Source organism: Crocuta crocuta, unplaced genomic scaffold (assembly GCF_008692635.1).
Source record: "Crocuta crocuta isolate KB4526 unplaced genomic scaffold, BGI_CrCroc_1.0 scaffold131, whole genome shotgun sequence".
In the NCBI taxonomy this organism is placed as follows: Eukaryota; Metazoa; Chordata; class Mammalia; order Carnivora; family Hyaenidae; genus Crocuta; species Crocuta crocuta.
Genome location: NW_027528977.1, coordinates 15,224,873 through 15,241,574, shown reverse-complemented (window position 1 = coordinate 15,241,574; position 16,702 = coordinate 15,224,873). Strand labels below are relative to the sequence as shown.

Genomic DNA, 16,702 nt, shown 5'->3' with positions numbered 1-16,702 from the left:
TTACTGTGGGGCTGATCTAGGAAGTCAAGTTTCTGTACTTGCTTTCAGGGAGAAGGAGGAGGCCCTTCTCCTGTGGGGAGGACTGGCTGCCTGGTCAGGGATTAGCCAATGAATGTGGGAGGGAAGGAGCAGGGCACACAGGCCTGTCACCCTGGCAGTTCAGCTGAGGCTTGGTCACATTCTTTAAGGAGCACAAGTAGGTCTGTTTACGGCTGGCTCCCTGCCTCTGGCCTTCCTCCGTCCTCCTCCCCTCCCCGCTATATCTCAGGTGTGCTGTCCCTGCTGTTAGGAGACCCACAGCATCATCAGAGGGATGGATGAATAAACAGATATCACCGCATCATCCCTCTGATGGGGTCTTAGCTTTCCCCCAACCTAATTCCACTATCGGTAATGGGTACAATGGGAACTCATGATACAAAGACACTCATCCAACACCTATGTGTTGCCTGCACCGCCACCCCATCACTCCCTTCTCCTGATTTTTTAAGGCTATGCTATGGGTTTAATATAAACTTCATAACATTTTAAAAATAAACTCCAAATAGGCATCAACAGATTTTAACATGTATTCTTCTGATTTAACCAGATAGTGCTCAGCTATACCATGGATTTTAAGCCCATCCCTATGAGGGAAGCTTTGTTGTTTTATTTAAAAGCTCTCCTTCATTACGGTATTCAGGAGTCTCTGGGAGAGAGTAGCTGGTAGCCGTACTTGCAGACAAAGCCTTCCTCCCCAGAATCTGCCTTCTTACAAATCTATTTAATAGAGTTTTGTTTTTGTTTTTAAGCATGGAAGAAGAAAATCAAGATATTCAGAGGAGCATAATCTTGTTTTGGTCTGCTGTGCATAAACACAATCTCTTCCCCATAGCCCTTTAGGGTAATGATTATGGCAAATGAACTTATGTACCAGGGAATGAAACAAATCAGTATTGAGTATCTATATGCAGCAAGGGCACCAGCGGGCAGCTTACACGGGCTGCCTCCTTTATAACCCAGCAGTTCTCGAGAGTTAGTCCATTTCCCTTCTACAGAGGAAGAGACAGGCACAGAGGCTGATGGGACTTCTCCCAGTTCCCATGGCTGGTGGGAGGCAGAGTCTGCTTTGGAACTAGGCTCTCCCTTGCTTCAAAGCCCATGCCTTTCTAGTCTTTAATCCTCTCCCTTTTGCAGGATAGAATGATTCGTAAAAACAGAATTGTACTCCTTGAGATTTTCCATAAAATAACAGGAATAGCTAACACTTCTTCAGTGCACATTATTATTTCCTCTAACCTTCCCACTAACTCTTTGAGGTAGGTTTTATTATCATCCTCATTTTACAGATGAGGAAGCTGAGGCTCAGGGAACTCAGATAACTTGTCCACAGACTCACAGCTGGTGAACGGAAGAATTGGCTCTCAAGTAGTCAGACGTCAGAGCCTGCACTTTTACTCACTAAGCTCTTCTGTCTGCTTGTTCATACCTAAAATTATAACCTTTAAAAGAGTGAGCCCCCACAGTCACATTCCTTCAGTTTACAGCCTGGGAAACTGTGAGGAGACTAGGGACTCATCCCAAGCACAGAGCTCATTAGAAAGTAGAGCTGGGATTGGTGCCTTTTATACACACCTGCCAAGAGGGACAGTCAAGCTTAGAGTCACCTAATCAGGGCAGCCCGGATCTTCCCTAGATGGCTCCCACACTACTCCCCGTTCACCTTCATGTTCCACGGGCAGGTTCATAGCTTGTCTGGGGCACACATGCACTCATTGGAGACGGATTTCGTTTCAGTTTTCAAATTGCTGAAGAAGTACCCCAGCCCTACTGCACCCACAACACGAGTGTTTACTTCCACACTACCCTGCAACCACTTCTCACCCCGCCTCCTTCTCCAGGCACTCAGGCATAGCTCCAGACGTCAACTGAGCTCAGCCTTAAGATAAAAAAGGATCTTCCAAGCTGAAAGTGGCTTCCTTATCTTTTTCCTTCCACTACTCTGATTTAAATCCCCTCCACCCTGCACCCTGCATCTTTAGGGCCACAGCCCTCACTGAGGCTCCCATCTCGTTAGCAGGTCATGTCTATCACCTCCTAGCTGGATGTCATGCCGGATGCTGGGCCCTCCCCTGTCATCTTCCACACTGCCCTGGAGAAAGCTGAGACACCAGGTTTACCTTTGTGTTCTCCCTGTTGCACTCACCTCTGCAACCCCTTAGGACAGCTCATAGGACCCTTCTAACCTGTGACTAGTTCTTGCAGCCTCTATGTTTTGTGCACCCTACACACATGCCCCAGTTGCTCTGACCCTCTTGTAGTTCCATTAAACTCCCTGGTGCCCGTGCTGTTGCAATACAGTCCCCATTCCTAGAACGTCCTTCAACCCATTCTTTATCTGACCATTCCTGGCATATGTCAAGATCCAGCTTAGCTTCCCTGCCTTCCCAAAATCTTCCCTGAATGCCAAGGGGAAAATGACTCCTGCCTCCCTATTCCCGCTGAACATGTCCATGCATGTGCCACACGGCACCATTAACCATGCATCAAAATGCTTTGTATATCTAACCCTCCCACTAGAATGTAAGTGTCCTGTGGTGGGGATTCTGTCCCTTATATAGCTGCAGCCTGAGTAATTAACAAGGGCCTGACATTATATTGGCATCTAGTAGCAGTTCATTAAATAAATGAAGTATTTGTATTGTATGGGGACCAGGAGGTGCAAACCCAAATGCTTTCAAGGACCTGGTATACATATATTGCATAAATATATTTTATTACATATGTTAGTATGTATACTAAGAATATATTACAGGGGCGCCTGGGTGGCTTAGTCGGTTGAGCGTCCGACTTTCGCTTGGGTCATGATCTCGCGGTTCGTGGGTTCGTGCCCCGCATCGGGCTCTGTGCTGACTGCCAGCTCAGAGCCTGGAGCCTGTTTCAGTCTGTCACTCCCTCTCTCTCTGACCCTCCCCTGCTCACGCTGTCTCTCTCTCTCTCCTAGAAATAAAAAAAAAAAAGAATATATTAACATAAAACTGATATTTCTAGTGCCTTTTGATAAGTTCAAAGATTGGGCACCATCAGGTCCATACAGACTGGCATGGAGTAGCTGCAGCTCTCTTGGGATGGAAAATATTCTGATTTGTCACAATCTCCACCACTCCATGTTTCTTCACTGACAATGAGGTTTAATGTTGATGACTTCTTTTACCATCATAATTATGCTATTATTTTTCTGATAATGGAGAAATATTTCTTCACACCCATATTCTATTCAAAGGTGGTAAAATGAAAGAGAAATTGATAGGACTTTGTGTGGTTCAACCTGGCCCATTGTACACATTTGTATCACCCACGTGGCTCGGGTAAAATTTTTGAGTCCGGGAGACCTTTGCTAGAGGTATGAAAACACACAGCACAAAGCACATGATGTGTCTTCTCATACCCACACCCCTGCCAGACCTCAGTGATGGATTGCACCCCCTTCCTCAGGATTCTCCTCAGCACAGTGCCCCTGGCAGCCATTCCCAAGCAAGCAGTAGTGACAGACAGAATGATGGCCATTGTCCCTCTTCATCTCGTCCAACTCTCTCATTGTAGAGCTGGAAACTGGGGTCCAGAAAGCTTAAGCAATCACTGATCTGGTGATGATACCTTCACGAAACGGGTCTTGTGATGCTGGTGCCCAAGCCACCCCACTGGAGAGAGGAAATGAAAGCATGGTCCACAGTTAGGCTTGTCTTTGGCAAGAGAGGCCAACACACCCACTGGGCTGGATCTGTTACTTCTCTTTCCCACACCCTGCGCTCTACCCTTCCTGTTCTCTTTCCTAGTTCAGACCAACAGTGATAGACTGCCTGACTCGGCTGTCCCTGGGCTACTTCCCATTCCAGCCTCTGTTCCCCCCAAACACTCTGGGACTCAGGGGGAGTACTTACGGCACCCGGAGCTTAGGGAACTTCTGGATGTCATTTTCTGTCAGGTTCTGAAACGAAGACATGGGCAGGTTACAACCCTCAGGAGGCGCCTTGGGGCGGGTGAGGAGCGGGAGGCGCCGACAGGGAGGGAGCCGTGGGGCCTGTGGTAAACTGGAGTACACCTCTCCTTGTACCCAAAGTCGTAGCTTCTAGATGCATAAAAGCCCATGGGCCTGGTGTTGCCAGATCTATGTTTTCAAAGGGAACCCCCAAATCTGGATTTTATGTGAAAGTTCTTCAGTTCCAAATATTGACAGATAACTTTAAAGTAAGCAAACAAGCACGCACCAGGAGAGCTAACCCGTGAAACCAAACCACTTGTCTTGTGGGCTGAGTTTGGTCATGCTGTGACCTCTTGCCTAGGCCCTTACCCCTGACTTCAGGGTCCCTCTCAGTTTCCATATGCAGGAGCTGTGGGAAGCCAGCCCGGAGAAGGAATCTGTGCTCTGATACCACCATCACACCCAAAAGCCTCTTTCATCAGGGTCATTGGTAGGATTCTCTAGATGTGGGGATGCAGTAAAGAGGCTTGCCTGAGAGAACAGACAGGGGAAAGCAGAAAGGAACCCATGTTTGTGAAGAACCAACTCTGGGGGTCGCCTGGGGGGCTCAGTCGGATGAGCGTCCGACTTAAGCTCAANAAATTAAAAAAAAAAAAAAAAAAAAACCGACTCTGGGCCTCTGCCTTACTAGCACCTTGATTAATCCTCACATCAATCCTGTGATTTAGGAACTATCAGCATTCCCACTTTATGGATGAGAAAGCTGAAGCACTGGGATGTTAAGGGAATTTTAGCTTGTAGGTAATGGAGCTGCAACTGGAATGCTGCTCTGTGATATCTGTGATCAATTTTCTTTCTACAAATTTCTCTCTTCTCACATCTGATCCCTTGGAGGGACCCGGTGACCCATGCTGGAGGAGAGGGGTGGGGGAAGGGTAAGAGGAGAAGGTGCTTTGGAGGGAGGAAGAGAGTCAGGGTGCCAGACAGAAGAGAGGTTGAGCACACTTTCCATGGAATGAATGCTGAGCCAGAGAAGGGGATCCACAGATATTCTAAGTGAGGCTAGAAAACCGGGCGGTTAGGGTGGAGGCTCTGGAGTCAGGCTGCGTTTGCATCTTGGTTCATCCATTTAACAGCTGTCTGATTTGGGGCATGCACTTGGGCTCATTGAGCCTCAGTTTCTTTATCCGTAAAATAGGTATCATTATACTAATAAAAGCGACCTTTCAGGGGTTGTGAGCACTGAATGAGATGATACGTGTCATGTGCTTGGCTCAGGGCTTGACACACCCCATATGAATAATAAACCTTATGTGAATAATTAATGTGAAAATAAACAATAATAAGCTGGGGTCTGGCTGGCTTTTGGAGGTTTTTGCTTCTTCTGCTCTGGTCTGGGAGCCTGGCAGGCTGTTTGCTGCCTACGGGTAAGAGCTAGGCACACTCCCCTTGGAGCCCAGGGGCACAGGGCTGGGGCCATCTTAGCTATGTTTGTTGGGCTCATCAGCTCCGGCTCTCGGGAGCAGTGTCCGACGCAGCCCCCTTAGTAGACCTGGCAGCGGGTTGGGGCGGGAGTTCACCTAGAGTCTTGAGATAATCCGGCTTCTTTTTTCTTTTCAAGTTTTTATTTAAATTCTAGTTTGTTAACATATATGGTAAAATTGGTTTCAGGTATAGAATTTAGTGATTCCTCACTTACATACAACACCTAGTGCTCATCACCCTTAATACCCATCACTCATCTAGTCCATGCCCCACCTCCCTCCCTCCATCAACCTTGTTTGTTCTCTATCATTGAGTCTCTTACAGTTTGCTTCCCTCTTTCTTTTGTCCTTTCCCCGAGGTTCATCTGTTTTCTTTCTTAAATGCCACATATGAGTGAAGTCATACGGTATTCGCCTTTCTCTCACTTACTTTGCTTAGCATAATACACTCTAGCTCTATCCACAGAGTTGTAAATGGCAAGATTTCATTCTTTTTCATGGCTGAGTAATATTCCATCACGCATGCGTGTGCACGTGCGCACATGTGCATGTGTGTGTGTGTGTGTGTATGTATCACAAATTCTTTATCAATTCATTACTCAATGGACATTGGGGCTCTTTCCATAGTTTGGCTATTGTTGATAATGCTACTATAAACATCGAGGTGCATGTGCCCTTTCGAATGTATTTTTGTATGCTTTGGGTAAATATGGAGTAGTGCAATTGCTGGGGCATAGGGTAGTTCTATTTTTAACTTTTTGAGGAAACCCCATACTATTTTCCAGAGTGGCTGCACCATTTTGACAATCAGGCTTTTGATTAAGCTTCTTAACTTCTCTCTTTTTTAAATTTTAATATCCTATGGGTACCTGAGTAGTTCAGTTGGTTAAGCCTCTGACTTTGGCTCAGGTCATGATCTCACGGTTCGTGGGTTTGAGCCCCACATTGCACTATGTGCTGACAGCTTAGAGCCTGGAGCCTGCTTCAGATTCTATGTCTCCCCCTCTCTCTGCCACCTTCCCCTCATGCTCTCTCAAAAATGAATGAACTTAAAAATTTTTTTTCATTTAAATTTTAACATCCCTATGCAGTGGCTTCTCCTCCCTCTCAGGGATGCACCAAGACTCATGTTCAGAGTGGCATGCAGAGTGCAGGACTTCCTGGGGGCCTCCAGAGAGCTGGGGGCTGACCACTGACTGCTTGGCCAAGGTGATGATGTAAGCTGAGGGAATCTGAGGAAAAGTGTGAATGAGAAAGTGATTGTGAGCAGGGCTGGAGACACAGAGGAGCAGAATGTTGGGAAAGAGAAAGGCCTTTAGAACAAGGACAGAAACTGGGTGGAAAGATGAGAGATGTTTAAATAGGATTTTCAGAGAGCTCTGCGGTGTGATGTAACCCCTCCTCTACCTCCTTCTGAAACCTCCAGCAAGTCTGGGTTACCTGTATGATCACTTGTGCCCTTGCAGGAGTGTTATTATATGGCGAGTGTGTTCTCGAGATGGCTCCCACCTGGGGAGGCCGTGTGTGGACACTGCTGCTGCCCAGCCAGTATCCCCTCTCTCTTGCTCCCTTACTGACTGGACCTGGATTTTGTTTGGGGCAGTAAATGTGCCGAGTCTAAAATATTTAATACCCCACAGTTCTTTGGAGATGGCGGAGGTGATAGGACTCATTTGTGGCAAGTGAGATATAACCTGAAATCTATGGGGTGGAACTTCCGGAAAAGTTACTACTTTCCTGAAAACAAGGGGAGGCGTTCCCCATGTACGTTTCTGCCTTCTATTCTTTGCCCTTCCCCCTCTGTCCTGCCTGGAATGTGGATGTCAAGTCTAGAGGTGGCACAGCCAACTTACAACCAGTAGGACAGAAGCCACAAGCTTTTTCCATGACTAGACGGGGCCTGTGTTCTGGGTGACTTCTTTCAGCAACTCACCAGCCCCTACAGCCTACTCTAGATTCTTTATCACTTGAGAAAGATAAAGCCCTGTTTGGTTAAGCCACTGTGGTCAGGTTTCTGTTACAGGCAGTCACACGCCTTCCAAACTGACACGGGTTCCGAACACATTTCATCCTCTTCTTCAAACTTCTGAACGTGTGGCACCCCTTCCTCACCAGACAAGGTCCTACTCTTCTCACTGGGAAACCAAAATGGCAGCACAACAGATTCAAGGGACCCTAGCTCCAACAATGAAGAGAGAGACAGAGAGACTATGGCCTTCCGCTTCTGCCTTCAGTAGCAGAATGGTCCTGGATATTATAAAACCAGGAGTGATAGATGAGAAATTCGAGCTCAGATCAGAGCTCACACTATACCCAGAGCACCTGGGGTGGAGGGTGGGTATCAGCAGAAGCTGTCTTTAAATACCCCAGTTGTGGGGTCAGACACCAAGTTCTGCTCCCCTGCTCTCCTGGTCCCCTTCTTTCCACTTCCTTCTGCTCACACAATAAATAAAAGAGCAGTCTCCAGGGACTGACAGGTCCTAGGTATGAGAGCAGAGGAGACATCACTGCTCAGACAGCATCTCTCAGCCGCAGAAACAACCCTGTGCTAGTAGGCCTGCAGTTCACACAGGGAGGGTTGCGGGGACTGGAAGGGACTGTCACCCACTGCAACCCAATCCGAAGTGCTTGTGCGCAAGAGGAGAGGAGAGAGGCTCACAAAAGTCAAGTGCTTGCTCAGGGTGACCCAGAGCATCAGGGCTATCAGGAGGACCATCCTCAAAGATGTCTTACTCCCCGTCCACTCAGCACTGATAAGTCTCAATCTCAGTCCTCAGTGCTGAAGGCACCAGAAGGAAACACGTTGAGTACTAATGTGCAAAAGCAACAACAGAACTCAAGGTGTTTCATAGACTCAAGGCTCAGTATGAGGAAATAACATTGTTAAAAATTCATGCAGTATTGGGGCACCTGGGTGGCTCAGTTGTTTAAGCATCCAACTTTGGCTCAGGTCATGATCTCACTGTTTGTGGGTTGGAGCCTCATGTCAGGCTCTGTGCTGACAGCTTAGAGCCTGGAGCCTGCTTTAGATTCAGTGTCTCCCTCTCTCTCTGCTCCTCCCCTGCTTGCACTCTGTTTCTCAAAAATGAATAAACATTTAAAAAACTTAAAAAAAAACCCTCATATAATGTTAGAGTACATCAAGTGTGTGCTTTAGTCCAATTACTAGGTATGTGACTTAGAAAGTTCATATCACACCTCAATACACATTCACATCACACCTCCTTATTCATTTCCTCCCTTGCAAAGGGGGTGGTTAGAGCCTTCCAAAAGTACTTTTTTGCTATAAAACCAGCTTCTGGATGGAAGAAATCACATCTTAGCCACCTCTATATTCTCAGGACATGGCATGGTCTAGTATGTAAAGAAAGCCCAAGAAAATGCATGTGAAGTGAATGAACGGGTGAATGCATGTATGATTTAGGTGAAGCAGTGCATAAATGTGTCTTAAATGACACATGAAAGCAAAACTCAGACCAACAGGGCACAGTTTGGTCTCAGCATGAAACTTAAGAGATGCCTAGAAAGGGGCAGATGACTATGTGTGGTAGTGAGCTCACCATCACTAAAAGAATTCAAGAAGATATTAGTGGCAGGGAGACTATATAAGAAACGGATTAGAGTGCTGGGTGGAAAGCCAGAGCACGTGACCTCTCTGGCCCCTTTTAACCCTGAAGTCTCATGGCCCAGTTCCCTCACTGCTACTGACCATGCCTTGCAGAGAAACACAACTTATCTTGCCCTTCTCACTCCAAATCCAAATTGGGACCACCTACCCATCAGACCTTTGAAGTCTTGTTCCCACTCCTTTTTGAAGGATGAGGAAACATGAGTTGGGAAGGGCTGGATTGCTACAGTCAGTTTCTATCTTGCCTATAGGCAAAGGTGCTTTTTCAGGGGAAATGCTCAGACCACCTCCCAGCCACTCACTAATGGTCAGAGGTGCATCCCTTTCTATTTAATGGCTTAGTGCCCCATGTAGAGCTTCATGTTAGTCTTACCCTTTGCAATACAATGGAGTAGAGAGAATGAATGTGTGTTGCATTGGCAAAAACCCAACTATGTGAATTTGGTACGGAGAAAGAGGGATGGAATGAAATAACGAGGGTGCTTTCACACTTTATTTCACTCAGTGAGTATGTACTCCAGAATGAGATAAGAAAAAAGAATCTCTTCTTCTCCCTTATGGTCTTTTTTCCCCTTAGACTTCTCTAAGTATGGATGGCATTTGAATAGATTTTCAAGATTTGGGGTAAGGACTATACTTGGATTCCTCCTTCTATTTTGACTATAGAAGGTACCTTGGTATCAGTGAAACACTGGGAGGTATCCTGAATAGTAGGAACCTGAGAAGTGATGACAGCAGGGGACATATAAAACCTCAGAAGAAGGCAAAGGGCTGTGTAGGGGTCCTGAAGACAGGCATTGACCCTGGGCATCCCCAGGAAGAGGGTAGACCAGCTGGCCCTGCTATAATTAGTTAACCTATGAAACAGCTTTGGTCTCAATGTGTCAGATTGGACAGCACTTACCAAAAACCGCTGCCCGTCGATGTGGTGCTTTTTCACTGCCTTTTCACAGTCCTTGTAGTTCAGCTGCAAAGAGAGGGGAAGGTGCTATCAGTAGCAGGCAGGCACAGGCCATTGGTTCCCCTCGTTTGCCTGCCCCAGAAGCTTAGCAATTTGTGGTACTTGTGGCTAGCCAGACCCCCCTCCCACCCTTCCCCCCACTATCTCACAGAGGGGCCCCAACCTTACCTCAACCCTGCTTTCACTTGCCCCTTGGGACTCTCTGAAATGGAGAAACTGTCTCAGTCTAAGGTTTGGGGCCCAGCCCTTAGAGAAAGGGAGTGGCTTCAAGCCTATACAGGTTGCGGCCACATGTTCCTCAGGCAGGTAGAGAAGAGGTGAGAAAGAATATAAATAGCATCCATTTTCTTGTCACCCAAAGACAACCTTGGCAAACATTACAATGTGTTTCCTACAATGCTTTATTCTTTTTTAGGTGTTTATTTATTAATTTTTGAGAGAGAGAGAATGAGACAGAGAGAGAGAGAGAGAGGGAGAGAGAGAGAGAATCCCAAGCAGGCTCCACGCTATCAGCACAGAGCCCAATGGGTTAAGTTCATAACCCTTGAGATAATGACCTGAGCCGAAATCAAGAGTTGGAAGCTTAACCCGCTGATCCACCCAGGCACCCCATAATGCTTTATTCTAAACATATTTCTAGATGTAACTGAGGTTATAATTCATATTTAATCTTATTATCTTGGCTTTTTTCTCTTAAAATTGCCTCAAAGTGATTAATATCGGCACTGCCTCATGTTATTGCAAACTTATTTTAAACAATTATTTTCCTAAATTGCTCCCTTAATGCTGATCATTTAGGTTGCTTACCAAACTGCTGTTCCAATAATGGTAATAGAAGCCGCTAGTAATTATTGAGTGCTTGCTACGTGGCAGGCACTCTTCTATGTATTTAAACCAGCCTTAAGTCTTTAACCCTCACATCTTCCAGACGGAGAGTAACTTGCAGGAGGTCCATAGGTTGCAGGTGGCAGAGGGGACAGTTGGGCTTCAGAACAAGGCTTTAATGTCTCTGTTAGGAATGTTCTCCTTTTTGTTAGTAGCAGTATAACTTATAGCCAGTGAATAGATTTTAGTGTATCTTAATACACCATCCAGATCAAACTGTAGACTATCATGGATATCCTTTTGCACACCTCTATTTAAGATAAATTAAGCTGGATTCTCAGAGTAGACTCTAAGATCAACAGGAATTCTCTTGGTTGCTTTCCCAAAGAGTCACATTAATTGACAATCTTATCAGTTTTCTGTTTCACCTTGTCTTCAACAGCATAAGAATTTGCATTTGAAGTATCTCCAAATGTGATATTTCAGGCTGGAGTATTTAAGGTTAAATGTTTGTCCTAGAGATTCTTCTGTTCTCAGCACAATTGTGAGGCTCACAATTTGTGGTGGCCTTCTTTTGGGGGCAAATCATGGTCTTTTTTTTATGGTCAACCAGTCTAAAGCGTGAATATAATTGTTGTAGTCTCTTGGCTTGAAAGGATGGAATAAATGTTAGAAAGCTCAGCAAAAGCTGATTTAGAGGTCAGCAAGGAACACAGGCAGCCTCGGAGGCACCCTGAGCGTCCTTTCTATTTTCATGCAGAGGAGAAGGGTAGTTCTTATAACATTCAGCTGCCTTTAATTCGTCATTGTTGCTGTCATTGTTATCAGATAAGCTCTGATTTTGCAGTCTGCTGACTTTGACTCTGTGTAGACAGACAGCCCTGAAGACTGGGGCCTCCCTAGAAGTTTGATTCTGATCCAGTAATACCTGGGCTTGGGAGCTAGAATCTGTATTTTTAGCAGGCACTCCGAAGATTCTTATGAGCACCCGGCTTTGGTAGGCAGTGGTCTAGAGCAGGTATCTTGTGTTGTAGATGGGACAGCTGAGGCCCAGAGAGGGGAAGGGATTGGCCTAAGGTCCCACAGTGGGTTGGGAGCACAGCTGGGATTAGAATTCATGGCTCTGAGCCAGTGCCTCTCCACTGCATTGCCAAGGGATGCTTTCCTGCCAATTCCAAAGAAATTGGAGGGGTTCAAAAAACCCAAAGCATGACCTCTGTCCTCAGGGTCTTATATTCCAGACAGAGGATGAACTACACATATCTAACACATAAGACACAAAGGCCCACCAATCCGCATGGGCCTCCCCAGCCAGGGTCCAGTAAACAGAGCAGGGAAAAGTGAATATCAAACATGAATTGGCCCCTCAATCTGTGGAATGCTTCACATGCTGTATTTCCTTTAATTCTTTCAATAATCCCTTGAGGGTAGTTATTGTTAGTATCTCTATTTTACTGAGGAGAAAGCTGAGGCACAGAGAGGTAGAGTAACCTAGGGCAAGGACACCAAGCTAACAGGTGGTAGCGCCAGGATTCAAACCAAACCGTCTGACTCCAGAGCTGGCTGGGAGGTGTCTCCAGTGGGGCCTGGCCCCTCTGCTTCGTTAGAAATTGCACCTGCTCATCGATCCTCTGGATAGGATATCTGATGACTAAGATCCATCCCCAAATGTCTCTATGGTCATTTCACTTGAAATTTTCTCTCCAGGGGAACTGAGGTGCTCAGGATTCGAAGGGTGTCCATCTGAGTCTGAGGCTGGGATTTCCTGGATCACAGAATCCCTGCCATCTCCTCATCCTATCATCACTTTTTGCTTTTTGTTTTACGTCAGGAGAAGGGATGTGCCCCAGTGCTGCAGACATGTCCCCTAGCTCTCTCTCATCCCCTAGCTCCAGCAGATGGCCATCTTCCTGAATCACCCTGATCTGTTTTCCGTCTCCCTGCACTAAGGAAAGATTTGTCCGTGGATCCAGCTGTTGCCCAACCAGGGTCTGTAGTTCTCCCCCCACGGAAGATGGGGCCTGTCTGTGCATCTTGGTATGTTTCCAGGATCCTCTCACTAATTCTCAAGTATTTTCCCCTTTCTTCAGTTGAGCTAACATGCCACTTTATAGCATCTTGGCAGGTTTCACCTTCTTGCCCTAATTTATTTGTTCTACATTTATGAAAAATGTTTAGAAAAATCCTTCAAAAGTCATTTGTCCCAATCATCTTTGCGTCCACAGTGCTGAACACCTAAGTTTATTGTGACCTTTCAGAGAAAAGAAGAACAAAAATGCAATGCACACAAAACAGCAAGTAACAGGATCTGTGGGCTGTGCCTTTCTCATGCCACACCCGATTCTATATCTTCACATCTTTCTTCTTTAGGCTGAGAAGGAACAGTTACCTACTATATAGACTGCATGTGTCTTGTGTCCCAGGGAGCCCCATTCCAACCCCCAGGGAAAACAGAAAGTTGACTTAAATGAACTCTAAAGTCTTGACTTTAAAATCTCATCTTTACGACCGTCTAGAGTGTCAACTGAATCCATCCCAGGGATGGGGGTGTTAGAAGCTCAGATGTCCCTTGCCAGACTTCTTATCCCTTGAAACGGGGTAGGGAGTCCCCGAGTTGGGTGGCTTCGGATCTGCCCCGGCAGATGTGTGACCTGTGGTCCCCCCAGCAGATGACCAAGCACCGGGGTCCTTGAGCAGCTCCTCCAAGGCTGGAAGGCAGGACAGCAACGATCAAGTCCCAGGCCTGCCGCAAGCTTGGTGTCTGACCCTGCTGGCAAAACTCTTCCTCTCGGGCCTCAGTTTCCCTAGCTATCTCAACCAGTCACAGCTGGAGCTCATAGCAGTTTTTCCACCTGCTTCACAAGACCCTCCTAAAGCTCCAAAGAGATTCTGTTCTCTGTAAGGGTTTGAGGAGCCCTCGTTCAGGTCATGAGCAATGACTGCCCAGACACCCTCTCTGGCGTTGTTCATCCTACCTCGTCCATCCCCCCTGCCCTGCCGTTTCTTCCTCCCAGGCCCAGGGCTCCATTCACCCCTTTCTAGTAAGCAGCCTTGATCTCATTAGTGGTTACAGTAGTTCTGAGTCTCTGAGCATGGACGTTGAAGCCAGGCAGGTGTGACCGGAATCCTACCTCTGTTCCATGCAGTCCCTGGGGCTTTGGGTTATCTAACCTCCCAGAGCCTATTTTGCAGCTGAGCCAGAAGGATAGCAGCACTGGGGAGTGTTAAATGGGACAGTGCCTACAGCACACAAACATGAGCCCTGGCACTTAGTAGGTACACAGCCATCTGAGGGCCCCCGTTCTCCCCAGAACTTGTTGCCAGGGCACTCAGTGGTGTACATAAATCTACACAGCGCCCGCTCAATTAGGAAGACTGCCATGGGGCTGCAAGTTCCTCTGCTATATTTTGTCACTTTCACGTTCTGGCTCCTTCTTCAAGCTCTGCCCAGCCCACCACATCCAGCCAGCCTCACCACCAACAAAAGAGCAAGGCTCACCTTCCTGAAATAGTCCGCAAGGTTGTCGGAGTCCCAGGCCAGGACGTCTGAGCGAAAGGGCACATTCCTCAATGCCATGGCTGCTCTCCCAGGACAGAAGTCACGAGCTGAGCACGAGTGCTGCACCCATGGACAGAGAATCCCACATCCAGAGCGTGGAGGGGTCCTTGGCTCTTCCAACTTTCAGGTACCGTCTGGAACACCCTTGTTGGAGCAGATCTCTTTTCTGCTGTAACCAGATCCCAGAAAGCAACGGCTTCCTCTGAGAACAAATATGGTCTCTTCTCAGAAAACGACTCAGCAAGTTTCCTTTACCACTTCCTCTGCTAGGCTCTAAATAAGTAAACAAGGAAGCCTAGCTCTGGGGGCTGGAGAGGTAGAGAGAGCGACAGGGTTGGTAATCTAGCCCAGGTCTTGGCCACCCCAGCCCCGTGGGAGGGGCAGTGAAAAGCACTTAGACTCCAGTGTGAGTCCAAGAGTGTTTCCATTAGAACCCCCGGCCCCCAGATGTTTATACCACAGTCCTGCGTGGCTGGGTCTTTGCAGATGAAAATCTATTTTGACGGTTGACCTAACATGTAGATAATCTCCCATATCAGCAAACTGCCGGGGGAAGGAGCATGGCCTCTTAGTGCTTTCCAACCATCCCCGAGTCTCTGCCGAAAGGATAATGCTGACTGACATCCCTTTAGCCACCTCCTTACAGTTACTAGAGGATTCTCGGTGAGAGAGTTGGCCACCCAGGCTTAACTCCTGATGCGGTTGTTTCCCACTCTGTGCAACTCACACAAGGGCTTACCAATCTAGGAATCTCAGTCTTCTGTATCTGTAAAACAGAGAAAGCGTTTCCTATACACATAAACCTTAGATACAGGTAACTAGACAACATTTAAGGAAAAAAACTAAGAGCAAAAAATAATGGTCGCTGTTGATGCTGCCATAGATTCTGTTCTCTACTATTTCCACCATAGATTGTAGTCACCATTGAGTCCTCCATATCTTCTACCCAAAGAGTACATTCGCTGGAGTAGCCCTGTGACAGGACAGAGGAATCTGCTGCTTTCTTAGCTGGTCTCAGACTTTGTGCTCTTCTCATCGTATGAGTATGTCATCAGCAGAGGGTGAATCCGGTGTATAAAAGCAAATATATTTGTGCAACATCACAGTCTTTAAATACAGGTTCCCCACTTCAGCCAATGCTCCATGCGCGTGCACACACACACACACACACACACACAGCCATCAGTTCTGATGCTTGAGGAAAGGATCAAGCTCTGTTGCACTTAACTGGGTAACACTGTGTTGGTGCCTGAGGAGGTAACTTCTTGAAGACTATTTTGAGGGTAGCTTTGGCCATGCACAGTTCTTGTCTTCCACACAATCTAAAGAGTCCCATTGTCACTGCACCAGCCTCTCCGGGTCATTGTGAGCTTAGAGGGGATCCACATTTCATTCTAGGACTGGCACCTGAGAAGCGGCCTGTAACATGGGCTGCCGGGGGTGCTGGGGTCGTCAGTCATCAACCAAGGCAGCCCGGCCAGTGTTCTGCACCAGGGCCTGGCACCTGAGATCTCTCAACAACTAACTGCTCTACAGGGTACGGCCTTGCTATTCAAAAGCTCTGTGTTGGTGGGAGAGGTCACTTGGTGTTTCAGATCACCAGAATAGAGGCAAATGACAAAGCTATTTTAAAAGAGAGAGAGACAGAGCGGGAGGGAGGGAGAGAAGGAGGGAGAAATCACTTCCAGGTAGAGTAGTCAAGGAATGCCATGGAATTAGCTGGAATTTAAAGCAGACCCTTGGAAGATGGAGCAGAGAGTGTTGTGTGTGTTGGTGTGTTTCATGAGTAAACAGAACACATGGCACCTGTGGAAAGGAATATCTAAGATCATCCTTACAAATAGAAGCATTTTCAAAACATGTTCACTCCCACTCAGGAGAATAAATATCTACAGAAACACAGCAAATGATTTAGGGTCTAGCTGAACATTAGGCTCCTTTGAAAGAGATATCCACTAAATGTGGTCAAGATGGACAGTCCATGGAGCCCATTTAGAAGAGAGGAACAGCAGGTAAGAAACGTGGATGACAGTGATGATGACAATAAGAAGCCAGGGAGTAGGATAAGACTTGCCACTAACTGTCTTATTTAAATATTGGCACTAATTTTTTTAAACGTTTATTTATTTATTTTGGGAGAAAGAGAGCATGCACGTGAATAGGAGAGGGGCAGAGAATCCTGAGAGATTCTGACAAGGGGCTTGATCTTATGAACCGTGAGATTATGACCTGAGCTGATATCAAGAGTTAGATGCTTAACTGACTGGGCCACCCAGGTATCCCG

General features: G+C 46.8%; 1 protein-coding gene across 2 annotated transcripts in view; it reads right to left on the bottom strand.

Moving 5' to 3' along the window:
- LCP2 (lymphocyte cytosolic protein 2) overlaps positions 1-14,674 on the bottom strand; it is a 44,858-nt gene extending 30,184 nt beyond the window's left edge. For both annotated transcript variants that reach the window (XM_077757333.1, XM_077757334.1), the window contains exons 1-3: positions 14,359-14,674; positions 9,978-10,040; positions 3,921-3,967 (exon numbers count right to left, since the gene is read on the bottom strand). In XM_077757333.1, the coding sequence (XP_077613459.1) occupies positions 3,921-3,967; positions 9,978-10,040; positions 14,359-14,436 (188 nt within the window). In that variant the 5' untranslated portion in view covers positions 14,437-14,674. The remainder of the gene's footprint in view (positions 1-3,920; positions 3,968-9,977; positions 10,041-14,358) is intronic.
- Between the last annotated feature and the right edge of the window lie 2,028 nt (positions 14,675-16,702).